General features: G+C 40.5%; 1 protein-coding gene across 11 annotated transcripts in view; it reads right to left on the reverse strand.

Annotated features, from left to right (window-relative positions):
- Positions 1 to 17736, reverse strand: part of PLXNB2 (plexin B2) — a 261927-nt gene that overhangs the window by 26272 nt on the left and 217919 nt on the right. For all 11 annotated transcript variants that reach the window (XM_069801975.1, XM_069801980.1, XM_069801969.1 and 8 more), the window contains 7 exons: positions 7534 to 7670; positions 6726 to 6893; positions 4998 to 5106; positions 3029 to 3256; positions 2371 to 2547; positions 1773 to 1912; positions 606 to 706 (listed from right to left, as the gene is read on the reverse strand). In XM_069801975.1, coding sequence (XP_069658076.1) covers positions 606 to 706; positions 1773 to 1912; positions 2371 to 2547; positions 3029 to 3256; positions 4998 to 5106; positions 6726 to 6893; positions 7534 to 7670 — 1060 coding nt within the window. The remainder of the gene's footprint in view (positions 1 to 605; positions 707 to 1772; positions 1913 to 2370; positions 2548 to 3028; positions 3257 to 4997; positions 5107 to 6725; positions 6894 to 7533; positions 7671 to 17736) is intronic.

The following is a 17736-nucleotide window of genomic DNA, read 5'->3' on the forward strand; positions in this document are numbered from 1 at the left end:
CTGAGCCTTCACACCTCCCGCTGCCTTCCCTAGGATGATGCCGCTACATTTAGACAGAACAATTAGCTAGCTCCTCGAATCAAGCTTAAGGTTTTCCCACGATAAACAGGGCAAAATGCTATTTCTTTCCTGTGAACTTGCCAAATTATCCCTTTGTAGAATGCTGATTGCTGTAAATAAATTTTGCAGCTCTGAAAACAGTTTTTTAATGTGCATACTTGGCACATACAGCCATTGTGCTAAATACTATGTGCACTGTTAGTCACTATAAAATATTCTTACCTCCATATCAATGGTCACTCACATTAATGGCTATAAGTAACCCCAATCTCAACTAGTTTCTATTTCCCAGTTGCTAACTCTGTGCTTCCTTTAGACTAAAACTATGCATTTCCTTTAATAACCTCAGCTCCCTATTTTATTTTATTTACAGCTTTCACATATAATAGCAAAATATCTGCTGTATGTCAGTGTCAGTAATCAAGACTACTAAGATCTACTACTTATTTGTTCCCAGAAGACAGTTTTAGCAAGCTAGCACCATTGCTCTAGCCCATCTTCTGACTGCTCAAGAGGACCCACAGAAGTCTAAATATCTGTCATACCTGTGAATTCCTTCTTGCACCGATCTCTGACACTCTCCTCCAGGCCTTCAAGTTGTGATTTAATTTTTTCATACTCTCGTTCTGCTTGTTGGCTCTTGCGTCTTTATGGAATAGAGGTAAGATTTTTAAAAAGTTACAAACTTCAAAAGTAAACTATTTGCAACAGCTCTGTGTGGGAAGCCAAAGGACTGGAGGACATTTCCATGGTTTTTATTTCTTTTTAAATACTGGCAGCAGAAAGAGAATAGAGGAGGAGAACAGCAACAGTGGACCAAGTCTTCATTCCATGTAAATCAACCTGGCACCATTGTGGGCCTGCTGCTTCAAAGAACACTTGGGCCAGTAATTTAAAATCCAATAAGCAGTAGCTACAAATGCTTTCAATCACATATTATGTACAGAAACTCAGTTTGTATGTACTGAACAAAGATTGCTTGCAACGTGTCCTGCACTGGCTCTGAGCCACCCGGGAGTGTGTCTGGGACTGAACTGAGAAGGTTGCAGGAGTTCCACGACGTCATCAGTGCTGTACAGCACATACTTCAGCATTGCTTCAGCTATATTGATATTCACCATAAGAGTGAAATCCACCCCCTCCTGAGGGACAGTATGAGGGCCTCATTAATAACCTTAAAATTGGGCTAAGCAGGTCTTAAGTGAAATACAGACATTGTTCTGGCCCTTTGTGAAGCATGAATTTCACCATTAACCATGAAATTTGTGTGTGGGTAACACTTATCTCAGCTGGAAAGGCCAAAATGACCCCTTATCCAAATCCCTCCAGCTCAGACTTACAGTGCTGACTGAGGCAGCATAAACGCTGATGGATATGTATACAGAATAAGCTATCTCCTTCACAAGAGGCACTTTAGCTGTCATTTCAAGAATGTATGCATGCAACTCAGTTTGCAATTGTGCGGTTGGCAAGTCTGGGACCAATTGTTGTGTTTATGTATAAAGGACGGACTGGGCTGACTGACGTCAAGGAATTTGGTGTGCGTGAGAGGAATAAATTGGCGCTCATACATATTTCCAGCTGTTACTGCCTTTCTTAACTCTGCAGCTCATAAAAAAGATGAAGATAATTTCTGTAAGCTGAGCTGAAAACGATCAGGTAGTACCTTGAAAGCTTTAGGACAGCAAAAACACCTAATTAAAGGAACTCACCTGTAACAGATGATAGAAATGACGATGATTGCTATCATAGGAATAAGTACCAGTGGTAAAATAAGATTCAGTGGGATGTCACTCACACGTGTATCATATTCCACCCTTCCGAGGATCCATTCCCGGAGTCCAAATTTCACCTAATTAGATAAGCAGAGATAGTCATCTCAAAAAGTGCAAATGGACAGTGGTTCATTTCTCAGTTGCGCTCTAAATTCTTAGTAATTCTCACTAAGTGAATTTCTAGCTCAAGCTGCCAAACAAAGGAAACATTTCTGAATATTTTATACTGAATTTAGGTCACTAGCACTTTATTCCATGAAGTAATTTTATTTTGCTTAGCAGAGGAAGAAAAATCCCCAGCCTGTCTAGCTACAATTTTACTTTGCTATGTAACGAAGGTAGAAGGCATTTGCCAGCTTGGGACTGCTCTTTAAGTGTGACGTCTTCTAGACAGCAGGCAGAAGCTGGAAGAAGAAAGAACTGCAAGGAGTTTCTTCACGGTACTACAACAACTTTGGAGAACAAATTACTTCAATTAAGAAGCACTATATCAGTGTCACACATGATATTAAATTCTATTGAAAAGGTAACCTACAATGAATTCAGGAAGGTTATTGATGGTATCTCTCTTCTGCCGTTTCTTTGGTTGAGGCTGTACTTCTGGCGGCTCACAATATAAGTCTGTTTCAGTTAGTGTTTTTATGTTGCAAGGCTCGTCACCCACAAATGCCTGGGCCTCGTCTATCGTCATGGCTTTGTTCAGGTTACTGCCCTAGACAGAAAATACAAGGCTCAGTCATCAACACAAGGTCTTGGGAGACAAGGAATAATGAGTTGCAACTTTCAATTTGGGTCATTTTTAGCAGCAGATGTGATTTGGACTGCAGTGTGCAGAACAGCAGAGTGGTTGGGAATTACGCAATTCCTCTCCTTTCCTTCCTGGTGCAAGAAGACATGTCCCCTCCAGTCCTTGGGAGCTCTATGGCAGAGGGCATTTCCAAATGCCAGGCTCAGCAGGAGGAGGCATCCCCAGGAAACCCAAAGTATGGCTAAAAAGATAGTAACTATCTCTGAGAATGGGAGGGGGGAGGAAAGGGGAGCTGACGATGTTAATCATCTAGCAGAGGTAAGGGACTCTGCCAAGCATTTTGGGTATGGTACCAAACAGCTGTTAAGGGTTCAAGAAAGGAATGAAAAATTCCATACATGCTTCAAGGACAAAATGAGCAACCACCATCTCCTGACAAGTTTACCTTTGCATTAATAAGTTTGTTGACTTGTTTTTTGATGCCATCTGTGAAGTTCTCAAAGGTTGGGTCTGCAACATAGGCAAAGGAGTGGCTCTCATTTTTTACAACCAAATGATAATGATCCATTAGAATAATAGTGGTAATGTTATAGTTTTCTGGGTCTTCCAGTATTGGTGGGGAAGAAAAAACCACCGTGGTTTCATTGAGTCTTGTAACAAGCTTTCCATCAAACTGTAAGAAACAAGACAAGAAGAACATGCACATTTTATAGTTTGACTTGTTCCTGTACATAACTGTTCATAGCTTTAGACTGTAGAAATAAAACCACTGGATTTATATTCTCTCCATATAGCAGAAATAACATAGTATGAGGTATTTTCTGGAAGGAAAAAAAAAAAAACCCCAACAAATTTGTTGATGGGAATAAATTGTTAATTCATTATGTTCTACCAGCTGCCTGCAGAAAAATTTTAGGCTACAGATCAGTTTCCATTGACTCCAAATTCTGTGGCTCTGGACCACACTTGGCTGATATAATTAAATTGCTCTAAGATTAAGAGGTTAACATGGCAGCTTTAATCCAGATCATCTTCTGTACCGTTAAGTATCTCACGTAGATTCTTTTCTACTGACACTGTAAAATACCTCGCTGAAATTCAATACAATTACTGAGTGAAATTTCAGAATAAAATTTACCAATTGTCAATCAACTACTCAAGGTAACAACTCAGTTAAGCTGTCCTCCATCCCCAATTACACAAATGTTTTTATCCTAGAAATTCCTTCAGTCATTCAGTAGCATCGACCACAGCCAACAACATTAATAGGAGCCCTCAACACTTCTGCTATCACCACCTTGGTTTCTCACCTTGAGAAATGCAATTTGATAGCTTCTCCCCCACATTCTGATATTGCCATGTAAGTGGAAGCAAAACAAAGATTAGAAAAGTTTCTAGTCTTAAGCAAGAATGTATGCTGTATGTAATGCTGACTTAAGCTAATGTGCTGAGAAGATGATGAGCGTATATAAGAAGGGGGGCAAGAAATGTTGATAAAAAATGTTAAGAATGCTAAATAGACTTTAAGATTGTCCTGGGATTTAAGGTTATCAAGATAATTACATCTTGCAGTTTATGAACTAAGAAACGTAGGCAGTTTTCCTCTTAAAATACTTTAAGGATAGGGTTTTGATGGACCCAAATCCACCTGGCTTTGGCATAGTTGAATCATGCATATAATACAAAACATGCACATTACCAACTCTATATGGATCACAAGACAGTCTTAAATTGAATAACCAGCTTTAGAAAAAGTCTTATAATGTTCTTACTGGAAGATCACTTTTAAGTCCTCAATCATTGCATTGAATCGTGATCTTCATTAGAAGAGTGGGAAATTGAGACTATTGGTAATGTCAGTTCTTCTCAACATGAAATGCAAGAAGGGTTTTGGGTTTTTTTAATGTTACTTTTTACAACTTTTTGTGAACATACTATAGGTGGAATATGCCTGAAGCAAGAAAGAAAAGGAGACTCGGTTCCTTGAGTTGTGAGAAAGTAAAAGGCACTAACTGCAAAGCTGAGTACTCAGCATTGTCTGGATTTGGGTCCTGTTTCAGGAAAATCTGTAAAGCTTGCAGGGCGAGAAGAAGGAGAAAGATAAAGAAAAAATAAACACTTTCAAATTCTGAAATACATCCACTTTACCACTTGAAGCTTAATTCTTCTATCCTTACTCATATTGAATGAAAATAATTTTAAAGCAGAAGATTGCAAGGTACAAGTGAATGTAAGTCAAGGGGTAGAAGTAGGCTCTTCTTCCATGGAAACCCTGAACAGACCAGAAATCTGTTCAAACCTTATTCCACTCCAAGCCCAGTGAAGTCCAGTGGGCAAACTTAAATGCATTTTTTGAACAGATTACATGTTATGCATCCAGTGTGATGCCTTTGGGGAGAAAGAAAGAAAATTACCCTTTTGAGATTCATTTTCCCTGCTTCTGGACGCTCTGCATATACCACCAACGAGAAACTCTGGATGAGCTCAAAACCGGTTCCAGTTACTGTAATATTTCTCCCTCCACTGAAAGGCAGAATTAAAAAAGAAGTCAAATCATTGGCAAACTACCACACCTATAGACTGCTTTATCCTGCATTGCTACTACTTCCATTGAAAACAGCTATATAATGCCTATATGACAATTAGATATCCTACACAAGGGACTTCTGTTAAAGCTATCAATGACCACAGCATTTAAAAGCAGCAATGTCAACTTCAAACTCATTTTAAACCAGCAGAATAAAAAAAGTACAAATTGCTTTGTCAGTATTTGTGGCTTTTCATTGATGCTTATCTTTGTGTGCTTCACTTCTCCAATGTTTTTGTTAAAATCACTTCGCCTACCACACGCACAGAGACAAAGATGAGAGTGTATTTTCCACAGGTCTGTAGGGACCTGGCTTCTCTATTCCCTTTCATTTGCAACACACTGTTTAAAAAACAATGCATTCGCATAAGAAGAAGAATGCATGCAAGTTGCCAGTGGGAATTAAAGTCATCGAAGTAACATGGATTTAGAGGGATAGCAATCCTCAAAGCAATCCATTAATGTAACCTTCAGTTTATATAGAGGAAAAAAAGAAGTCTTTTAAATCCCTGGGGTAAATCACTATTGATTTACCAAAAAACCCCTCCAGGCCCCAAAACCACCCAAACCAAAAATCAAAAGCAAATATTAAAACAAAATCCTATTCTACATAAGTAACTACTCAATATTCAAGGAGGCAGGTACCAATTTCTCCAAGGGAAGTCACAGCCAATTTTATTTTTAATGTCCTATTTGTAAGGTCACGATGTCACACTTCTTTTTACTGAAATAAAAGTGGAAACATCATGATCTCTCTCTGCCAACTGTACCCCACTAAGCAGAAAGATCAGAATATTAGGGAACAACACAGACCAACGTGAATCAAGGTCGCAAGTTTGTCCCTGTATTGGTCATAGAAGGACTTTCAAAACCAGAGGTATGCTACAAGGACTTTTATACAGATTGCCATATTGTTACAAATGTAAGAGAGGCATACATTCCCTTGGTTTCACAATTAGTACTAGGTGAGCTTTTTTCCAGAAGGAACAGCTACCAGATGGGGTGTTAGTGAGTACCACCACAGAAGAGAGCATATCTTTTAAAAGCATTATTGAACCCCAATCTAGATTTCCTAAAAAGATATTTTTTTTCCTCATGGGACAAAGAGATGACAAGCCATAACCTTCCTCTGTTTCCAACCTACTTATTAAAAGCTGAATAGAAGAACTGTTAGAAACCTTTTCATTAGAAACCTTTTATATAGGTTATCCTTATAGGATAAGGATTTGTAAGTAACACAAAGATCATATTATCTGACATCATGCTGAAATGCTTCAGATCTCTTTCTTTGAGGCATCTTCATTTAAAAGAAGCTCATTACCTTTTCTGGTTTCAGGATTTACCTTTGAAGTGGGGATTAAAGTTTGGAGGTAAACAGAATACTTTCAAACATCGGCTGCGGTTAAGAAAGATCACAAACCCTATGTATCTAAATGTGTGCATGGCTAGACTACATGAGTTTTTATTTCAAACAGTTCTATATCTAGTAGGTTTATTACATATTACACATATTTGAAGCCAATTGTAGATGAAGTTATGACAAACATTTCATTACCTGCTGAAGCTATTTACTGGCAGGAACTTGGTGACAGTAGGATTCTCACTGTATGAAAATAGCTGTGGTACACTAATTGCCGTGCCCCCATAGTCCATTGTGACTCGAACACGTTCAACCTTGCTATTAGGTCCTGTAATGCAAACGATCTCGTCTCCAAATTCAGTGCTAGATTGGAGAAGAAAAAATGAGGAAACAGCTTCAGTTACTAACATTATTGTGATTCGTATTCTTCACTGTAGTACCCCAGAAGCAACAAAAACAGGGCTCTATTTTTGCTGGGCACTGAGTTATGAGAGGAGACAACACTTTCTTCAGATCACTTAGGGTCTTTAAAAAAGATGTAGGATATGAAAAGTAATAGTGCGCAAACACAAGAACAATGCAATGTCAGCACACTTCATGTCATTCTTTTTTGGGAGGGAAGAGAAGGGCAGCAATTCATAAAAGGAAAAAGAAGTGAGAGGAACAAGCCAAGGGGCACTAGAAGATTAAGATTTTATATGGAACCACTGAAGAGATGCTGAGTGAAAGCATGGGTGGGTTTGGAGCAGCCAGTCAAGCAGAGAAAGCTGAAACTGGAAGAATCTTTGGATATCTGAGTTCTCCCACTTTGGTTGTTTTTACAGCTGCTTCTTCCAGCTGGAGCTCTGAGTGAGTTTCTGTCTGAACATTACGTGCAGAGCTCCACTGCCTGGCATGAGTCACAAAGAGATAGACAATGGATTTGTTTAATTTCTAAAGGCCAGAAAAGGTTGATGCTTTGTTAGGGTACAGCTCTGTATTGTTAATTACTCAGGGTACATACACATTGCAAGGCTGGCTACCGACTGAAACTTGAACGTCCTTCTTGGAACCAGTGGCCAGGTTTGTACCAGTGATGGTAAGTGTGGTTCCACCCGCTTGCGGACCACTTTCAGGTCTTATATGAGAAGGATGAGGTTTCTGCAAAGAGGAAATAGTCAAACTAATTAAGAAAAGTAAAATAAAATTTACACCAGTATGTATTGGTATAATAGCTAATAGAAGTTTAATATTACTACCTGAAAAAATATAAAATTAAAATAATGTCAGATGATTCTTCTAAAATAACACAAAATCTTCCATTATTCACGCTGAAGGAAGAAGTAACAGATGATGTGAATGTACTTATATTTTTTCCATACTGTATTTTATGAGGCTTTACGTGAATTTCAATTCCCTACTTATAAAATGTAGAGTTAGCTGCCATTAAGTTTGTGAGAACTTCCTGTTGGACTTCCTGTTTTCATACTTATTTCAAGATTTCTCTCTTTCTTACGGCTGAGTCTACCTTGGCCTTTCCTTACCCTTTCCTACATTCTGCATCATTTACAGGAGAGACAGAGCAAGTTTTTAAAACTGGTACCAAACAGAAAGAATATTAAGATTCCCTTTATCTTGTAAGGCTCTTAATTGCGATAAAATCGTTATCCTATTCGTGAGCAATGAGCTTGCAAAGAAAGAAAATCAGAAAACGCTAAACTTCTCTTTACGCACCTAGAACCTTGGAGCAGATTTCTTAAAACCAATTGAAACAAGCAGACACGCTTCAAATTGTTACAAAATTTGTTGGATATTTAAATTTCTCAAATAAGTTCCCTCCTTTTGTTTTCAATTCAGTCTTTGTTTCCATGATTGTAGTCTAGGAGCTATGACAAATACTGTAAATTAACAGTGAGGGCTTTTCATGAACGGTATGACTTAATTACTTCATCACTAAGTAGTCCCTGCTTCCAGTTGAGAAAAGCATCCTTATTCAGGACAACACTGAGGCTGCTGAATCAAGGGGATGACCGCAGCCGTGCAAGCCACGTGAGATGGGTTACCAGCCAGCTCCAGGCGAGCGCTGCCTGCTGATTCGGTGGCCTGGCCATGCCTGCAGACGTGCCGCAGCCCTCGCACTGGGGCGGTAGCTGTTGTGCACGCGGGCAGCAAGGTGGTCCCACGCAGCCAGCTGCCATGTGCGCTGCGCACACAGGTAGGGTGCCAGGTCCAAGCATGCGGCAGGGGCATTGCTATGAGGGACCCTGCATTTGCTAAAGCATACCAGATCAAAAGCGTAAGGAGGCGGTGAATAGGTAATGCCTTTTCTGATGTGTAACTGTGCTTCTTCATCCATATTCAAACACAAGCTTTCCTTAAGTGAGTCAAATAAGCAATAAGCTTATTTCCCAATCTCATGTATATTTGTAAATGACATCTGCTCTCCTCCTGCTCTTGCATAATCTTGCTAAAATGGTTGACTGATAATAAAGTCCAGGCTTGGGGCTATTTTGTACGAAGCATATGCAAATAAAGGAAGAGCAAAGAAGTCTGAAAACTTCCCTTGCTGATGAGGGTTTCCCTGATCACCTTCATCACACTGCACTGATCTCCCACTCTAAGGAGGAAAAGCCCTCCTCAGAAAAAGAGAGCAACAAGCCCACACCTTACTAGTCATGCAGCAAAACCTTTCCCCTGTGTTGTTTTGCTCGGGCACAGATTGCCATCTCTGCGTCAGCTTACAGCTACAAAACCGAGAGCCCATGAATGGCAGGGAGGAGGGGGACTGATGTACCACAGTTCAGTTCAAAGCTCGGTGAGCCATCGACAGGTTTTTAACAAGCAGCGGGAATTGTAAAAATGCATCCAACGGACCTCACGGTTACTTTACAAATTTGTTTTACTGAAGCACAGATATTATAGAAACATGGACAACTCATACTTGCTGTGCTTGTTTTATACTTTCATGTCTAAGCAACTTCTCTCCGAAGGAATGCATCATGCTTCAGCACACTTCACAAATCCACAATGACAACTGTAATTTGCTCTCAAGTCATTGAGCTTTACGAATATGCTTTAACACTAATTGGGTGTCAATTGCTTTTCTTCCCTGAGAGAAATCTGTTTGTAAACCCTTCAATCCTCAAGATGTACGTTGCTGCAGCATATGACTGCTCTCATGTGCTAACCTTTGATTTTGTTTTAATTTAATACATCACTTGGGTTACAAGATTTTATGTAGGGAAGTGACTCAAAGTCATTTTAAAGCATTTTGTAAGCAAAAAGGAGCCTTGATTCAATATAACAGAGTTGACTAAAACTTGCTCACTTAGGTCTATATAACCCTCTCTGTGCATACTCTTCTTTGGATTTAATTGCTTGCTGATTTAAGCTAAATTGAAATATGTCACACCAGGGTAAATAAAAAGTTAGAGGGGGTCAGTTTTAAAAAAATCACACATGAAGTTTGCATTAACACAAGTCTAGACATGCGCTTCACAGAAAAGCTTATTTCTGCTTTTTTGTAACACAATTTTGTTGCTAAAAAAATGACAATCAAAATCGTATATAAAATACACAGTCAATAAATTGCTTATAAAAACGTATCAAATACTTTAAGTGTAACCTTACCACATGGACAGAAAACCACACCTTTTATTGACTTCAAATTAAATCTTAATTGCTATACATTATTAAGCATGTTGGACTACTGCATCATCCGCGGTAAAAATCCCCAGCAATGATTAGCTGCATAACACACCTGGGATAGCTTTCAGATGAAAGTATCCCCAAGAAACACTAAAAAATCAGTATGGACAAATTCATTACCCCTGAACCTCAGAAAAACTCTTTAAAACTTGTACCCTTTTCCCTAAATACTACCTCCACTGAAAGCCTAGCCCCTAACGACAGACTTAGGAAGGAAAGGAGCAAGAAACCACTTAAAGTCAAGTGTTTAATCAGAACCTTAGGAAGGAAAGGAACAAGAAAAGGTTTCTGAAGCATCACACACCACTGTTCTCTGTAACCTCAGCATAAAAAATGAAAGGAAGCTTGCTAAGAACTTCTGCTAGACAGCTGTATTCCTTTCTTCCTTAAAAAATGTGAAATAATTGCCCTGTTAAAGCTCTGCTGGGTTATCTGATGGATAACTTTGGCAGGGTGTCAGCTGGCTCTGTCACTAACAATCAGTAAATACCAAGCGAGCCATGAACTTGAAGCAGAACTATCCAGCACCATTTTCTGTGGGGGACCTTTTAGTGGTGGCCTACGTTTGCCTCCCTAGGAATAGGGATATATAGGTAACCAAATAGCAAAGTTGTCTCTGAATAACAGCAGCAATGGGAAGTGAAACAAGTATCTGTTCTGTTTTCCCCAGAACTTGTTTTTTTCTTAGCAAGAATCTGACTCTGCTGGAAGTTAACGCACAGCTACGCTGGATGAGAGAACATGCCACCCACACCTCACCCTATCCACGGCACAGCCGCACCACGGACTTGGCACATCTCGGCTGCATTTCACGCTGAATGGAAAACCGAGGTCAAGAACCACTCTGGGAGTGAAGGCAGGTAGCAGCTGTGGAACAGGTGGAGTACTTTAACCCTTCTTTTCTCTTTAATGACTGGTCTTGCAGCAGTTCCTCAAAGGAGTATTTTAAAACAGCTTAATTCAAAGTATACATATTTAACGTATTTAAAGTAATTTTGCAAATACCAAGAGCTCTCCAGAGACCAAATAATGTGGATGCTCATAAAGATGATCTAATAAGGAGAAGGTGAACTGTGGTCTGTGTGCAGAGGAATGCTTCAGTATGACTGCTAAGACAAAGCATTGTATAGTAAGAGTTTGTTAGTGTAAACTTGTCAGGAAAATGATTTGATTAATTTTAACTTGTTATTTTCTGTTTCACATTTTCCCCCTTTCCCTTCCTCTTAAGGATGTGCCAGAAAAACTAAGTTAAGTTAAATTATCAAGAATTTTCACAATTTTAATAACCATTTTATTCCAAAACCAATGTGCTATGAGCAAGTTTTAGTGCTTTTCTAAAATATTGATGGATGGCTTAAAGAGCAAACCTACACTGGCCCACCTGGTGGCCTTCTTAAGAGTACCAATAAATTAAAAATTAGTTTATCCAAATGCTCAATCAGAAAGCATTTTTCAAAAATACAATCAGGTAGACAGGATCAGCTGGAGAATGATATTTCACTGAATGCAAGATAATTTGTAAAACTACCATCAGTGGTGGTACAAGCCTTCAACAGGAATTGTGTTACCTAAGGAGAAGGTAGCCACTTCCCACGGCTGACATGGCACTCACCAGTGGGACAGAGAGGTTCAGATCCTTGGAAGCTGCCAGGACTAGTCTTATCTTACACAGTCTTATCTTACACAGTCTAGCAGAGCTGCACCTAACCCACAGCTCTATGTTGCTTACCACAGCCCTGCATGAGATTCCTTCTCCTTGCAGAGGAAAATGAGGGGCAAAGGGTAAATCCTTCATGGCAAACCTTGCTTGATGTATAATAAACATGCTGCTTTTACCAAACCCCTTTAATTCGGACTCAGCTCCAAGCAATACTGAATGTTCAATCATTACGAACAGCACTGATAAATCCAGGACCTCAAGTGCTGTGAGATCAGTGATGTCATCTTTTCAAAATCCCCTTAAGGATTTTTTTCTCTCCTTGTTTCTGCCCTTTTCTCATTTCAGTCTCTGAATCAGAAGTATGCCTGCCTTCATAATAAATACCCTGCTTTCATTTTCAGCCCTCTGCACCTTGGGATCTTTGTTCACTCAGTCAGAAGGTGCCTGGAGGATGTCACACTTTCTATAACATTGCAGCAGAGTGCACCACTATAACATCACACTGCAGTGCTCAGTGCAATTATGATGGTAAGCAGAACACTTGATTATGTGTCCTATATGGAATTTGTAGCAGTCTTGTAATAATTCTTCTGGAAAACGTCAGCCCTTGTGAGGACTTGGCAATACTTCATTTCTCATGGACACAATAAAATTTAAACAACCCTGCAAACATTAATTTAACCCTTGTTTTATAATTCCTTAAAGTCTAGAAAATCATAATTCATATATATTTCAGTCTTTTTCCTATTTTGCTTGAACTGGAGGAATGTTGTTTCAGGTTTCAGTGCTCTCTACTACTCCTTTTGTCACTGGGCAAATACTGTTCATGCCTTCCAGCTAGTTTAATGTTTGAGCATAAATATTTTCTGCAATAACAGGTTACCTTGTTATGTGGGGTTTTTGATAGTCTAGTTTAAATAAGCCTGTTCCAATGTCTGTCAGTTGTTCAGTGGCCTGTTTCTTGCCAAGTCTGGTAAGCCATCTCCCAGCAGAGGGACTTCCCACTGCCACGACTCCCCACTGCCTTACACTCTCACGATCATGCCCTGCGTTTGTAGGAAGTGGATTTGCAGTTTTGGTAAAACATATGCACATCCACAGCTACGCTGAAGAGAAGAGAAGAGAAGAGAAGAGAAGAGAAGAGAAGAGAAGAGAAGAGAAGAGAAGAGAGAGTTGGAAGGGACCTATAACAATCATGTAGTCCAAATTGTCAACAGGTGTAGCTTGCTCTCTACTGCATGGTTTATCCTGAAAAAATAAAGTAATTTGATCTCGACAGGGTTTCTTGCTTGTAGGTCTGAGCAGACGGTAGCTTGTCAGTCATGGGAAATATGAGCATTTCATGTATCTTACATATAAACCTTCCTTAAATCCTACTTAGGTGTAATAATGTTGAGCTAGAGGTCTCAAAGTCCACCTGCAACCCAACTTTCCTGTGTTGTACCAGACTGCTGGGTTAGTACTCCTGAACTGATAAGCAGTTTTCCCAGTGCTTCGATAACCATTAGGCAGCTTTGCTGGAAGGATAATAACACTACGAATAGGTTACCTCTTCTGTTTTTATGACTGTGGTCGGTGCCCATCCCATTGATATAGTTTACCTGAAAGCAGCGCTTATCTGCTCCAATTTGAAATAATGAGACAATGACAATTTCTAAGTCCTTGTACATTGCTTGTGGTACATCATGTTCAAATAGTGGTAGTTTGTTTGGTAGCAAATTAATTTAGTCTCTTTGTAATACCAATGAATTCCCTTACAGGGTGTTTGCATTCCTGTGTGCCACTGCCCTATCTTTGCATGAGGGACTAAGCTGAGTTTCACAAATTATATATTTTGGTTTCACCTCATAGTAATGTCACAGTCTTGCAACAGTTTATCCTCTGAGGTGCTCTGTGCTTTGTCAGCACAGAGGTACCAGGAAAGAAAAAATAATACTAGCAAACCAGCCTGGACTGGCTCAAGTATGTACATGACTTCATACTCAGGCCATTTTCCAGTGTCCTGTTTTCTCCATTGCAGACAGAAGTCTTTGCTTTGCTTGGTCTGTTTGTATCCTTTGCCTCCTACTCACAGATCTGTTCACAGAAATGCTGATATATTTTTCATTGTAGTTTCATACTTTCTGTGTGCCAGAGGGTAAATCATCTCCATGTCTGCTCCACTTATAATCACATTTAGATGTGAACTTAGTTATTAGCAATGTACATGACTGCTGCTCTTACACAGCTACTGCAGACCCTCTGAGCATTTGCATTTCAGCTCTTACACTTTTTCATCCTGTTTATTAATCTAGAATGAACTTTTAAATCTTAAATATTTTGTGACTTGCAGTTAGTCTTTTTGCACAGTTAGGAAGGTGATTTCTTATTTCTTTGGGTTTCTGATTACAGTTTTAGTAAAAGATACCTTTTACAGGCTGAAAATGCTTTCAGAGAGCTCCCAGCATTTTAGATCTCTGTGGTCTCCTGGTGTCAAATCAAAACACAGCTTTTACCTGGCTAACAGTGGGGTTACTTCTATTCTCCTTTTTTTTATCCAGCTTCTTCGCAATTTTCCCATTAAGGATATGCAGGTGCAAAACAGGGCCATTCCCCCAGTCCCTTTTTCACTGACTCGACTTGCATTTGGGATCTGATCTGTCAGGCTGATTCATGTCCTTTTTCACTTGGTTTGTTTGCTTTGCAGCTTTCCTGGTTTACACTGTCATGTCCAGCCAGCTCACTTCTGGTCCCTTGCACAGCATTCAATAACAAGAGGAGTGCACTCCTGTGGAGCATCACCTAGGGTCTACATGTCTTATTTTTCCATTTCTCTACTTTTCCACTTGTCTGTTACCAAGCACATCCTCAACTTTTTACATTCCTGGGCATGACTCTGTAAATAGGGATACTATCTACTATAAGATTCATCTTTGGTAGGCAGTTTCTAGCCCAGGAACCACACCACTGAGATAAAAATGGTTCACTAATGCGGAAAATGGAACAGAGAAACCAAACACCAACGAGGCTTGGTGGATCACAAGAGAGGCCAGAAATTCAGGAACAGTTGGAAGGCAACTGAGGAGGGGAGCCTAACGGAGATGCAAAGAAACCTTGGCATGAAGTCTATGCTTCCGAGAGGGATGCTGGAGAAAATGCAACCATGCCAGACCACAAGCAGAGAGACAACTGGGGAGGGAAAAGAGGATGGTGGCAGAGTATATCCCCATGATGCTGTGAGAGATGCCAGCTGCAGAACAAGGGGAAGCCAGCAACAGATGGATGTGTTCAAATGGACATAATGGGCAGCAAATGGCAAAGCCACCTAAACTCCCTTCTGCCAGCTCCTGTAGGCAGTGACCTCCGATTGGGGGTTTGCCTTTGATGCAAGTGCACATCTTCACAAGTAGGAATGGGCTTTTGTGCTTCCACTCAACAAGAGCACAGGGATGCTGTGTCAAGGACCTGATAGCAATGCACACACACGTGGATAAGATTTTCACAAATGTACAGATCACGTTATTGCTCTGCATTTACCTCATCCATCCTTTCCTCCACAAGCAACCTTTCCCTTTCCCCATCCTGGTCCCAGCTGCAATAAGCTTTGGCTCTTGAAGCAGGTCTGTAAAACAACTAATTTGTTACCAAAATTATCTGCCCTGCACTGAAAGCCTAATTATTCTGCCAACCCTTGCATATAAAGCGCACACAAAAATTAAAGGCATTAAAAGCATAGCCCATGAAGTGCTGTAGACACTGGCCACCTTCTTGGAGGTCAAAATATCATTTCATGGACTATAAAGGTAACTGCAGGAGCTAAATTAGGCTTCTGAATGGGGCACACAACTCATTAGGAACTGCTCTTTCCCCCTCCATTTCCCTCCTTTCTCAGACTCAAGGGAGCCTGCTTCTTGTTTCTTCAGACAAGCCACCCACTCACAGGATATTCAACCAGAGAATTTCCATTGCGCACTCTTGGCAGCCTGGTGTTCACCGCAGTGGCTGACCTGACCTACCAGCTCGCCTCGTCACAGCATCCATTAACACAAGCCAGGCTTAGTTCCTGGGTTATTTCTGCAACAGCAGAGAAGTGAGCAGAGTCCTGCCTTTCTGGGGCTGCTTTGTTGAAACCTTAAACCATGGGAGCTGGTCAAATGCTTCCAGCCACTCCAGGTGTCCAGGCAGAGCATTTGCCTGGCAATGCATGTTGTGTGCTGTCTGCTGTGGACGGGATGCTTGTGCAAAGTGTCGGTACTTTAAACAACTAATTTTTTGGACTGCAAGCAGCATCTTTTTATCATGAGGCAGACAACACATGAGTTTCTGAAAAGACCACAGAGCCTTGCTGACAGATTTGATGGAGAAATGGAAGCACGCATGACTGGAAAGTCTGCGTTATCATACAGCCAGTGTTCACTGGCAGCTTTCAAGCAGAACAATGAGCACTGGATTGTGGGACACGTATGTAAATGCATAGCTCAGATGATAGAGAATTAAGTCTAATAATATCCACACGAGGAAAGGCCAACTTCACTGAAACTCTCAGCTACCCAGGAGTTCTCCCGGCCCCTATGCAGGCTGACACATAAACAAGATGTGCTCCAGGACTCAGGAATAAAATAAGATCCTCTGGAAGCAACTCCACACTGCTGTGGATGTGTGGTTTATCAGCATCAATTGTAATGGCAACAAGCATGTAACACCCCCCCCCCCCCAAAAAAAACCCCCAAACCCCACTCAAAACCCCCAACTACAATGTAAAATGCGTATGTTGAGGTAAAGATTCAGGGAGAAAAATCAAAGAGTAAGCTAAAACCCTCCACAAAAGCCTTGTGGCACTAATGGCACTGCACTGGTGAGAGCTCCCAAAGCAATTGCTTCAAACATCAAGAAGGAAAGCAGAGGATGGATGGAGGTATGAGGAAACTGCCAAGTTGGGATTAGATTAAGGTGGAAGAGTGCACCTTCTTAAATCTAACTGTGCTGTTCAGGTTCAAATTCAAACTTCCAGTATGGTCAATAGTCAAGTTCATAGTTCATGTTTGCCTTCAGATCAGACTCTTCCTCTTTTTGGTTATTCATCTCATCTTGTTTAGGTAAACAGACTTCCTGATTTACTAAAAGTTATTATTTCCAAGCCAGTCCCTTAACTAATGTCTTGGTTTAACCCCAGCCAGCAACTAAGCACCACGCAGCCGCTCACTCACTCCCCCCCATCCAGTGGGATGGGGAGAAAATTAGGAAAAGAAGTAAAACTTGTGGGTTGAGATAAGAACGGTTTAATAGAACAGAAAAGAAGAAACTAATAACGATAATGATAACACTAATAAAATGACAACAGCAATAATAAAAGGATTGGAATGTACAAATGATGCGCAGTGCAATTGCTCACCACTCACCGATCGACACCCAGCTAGTCCCTGAGCGGCGATCCCCCGCCCTCACCCCCCAGTTCCTATACTAGGTGTGACGTCCCATGGTATGGAATACCCTGTTGGCCAGTTTGGGTCAGGTGCCCTGGCTGTGTCCTGTGCCAACTTCTTGTGCCCCTCCAGCTTTCTCGCTGGCTGGGCATGAGAAGCTGAAAAATCCTTGACTTTAGACTAAACACTACTGAGCAACAACTGAAAACATCAGTGTTATCAACATTCTTCTCATACTGAACTCAAAACATAGCACTGTACCAGCTACTAGGAAGACAATTAACTCTATCCCAGCTGAAACCAGGGCAACTACCTTCAGCACCTCAGAAATGTATTACACTTTTGCAAAGTTCTACCTCTAATTTCACCATCTTAAATGAATTTGAGCTTTCTGAAACAATACAGTTTTTTTAACCTGCACAGCCTAAAACTCAGAGAATTGCTCTTGCAAACAGAT

Source organism: Haliaeetus albicilla, chromosome 14, assembly GCF_947461875.1.
Source record: "Haliaeetus albicilla chromosome 14, bHalAlb1.1, whole genome shotgun sequence".
Lineage (NCBI taxonomy): Eukaryota > Metazoa > Chordata > Aves > Accipitriformes > Accipitridae > Haliaeetus > Haliaeetus albicilla.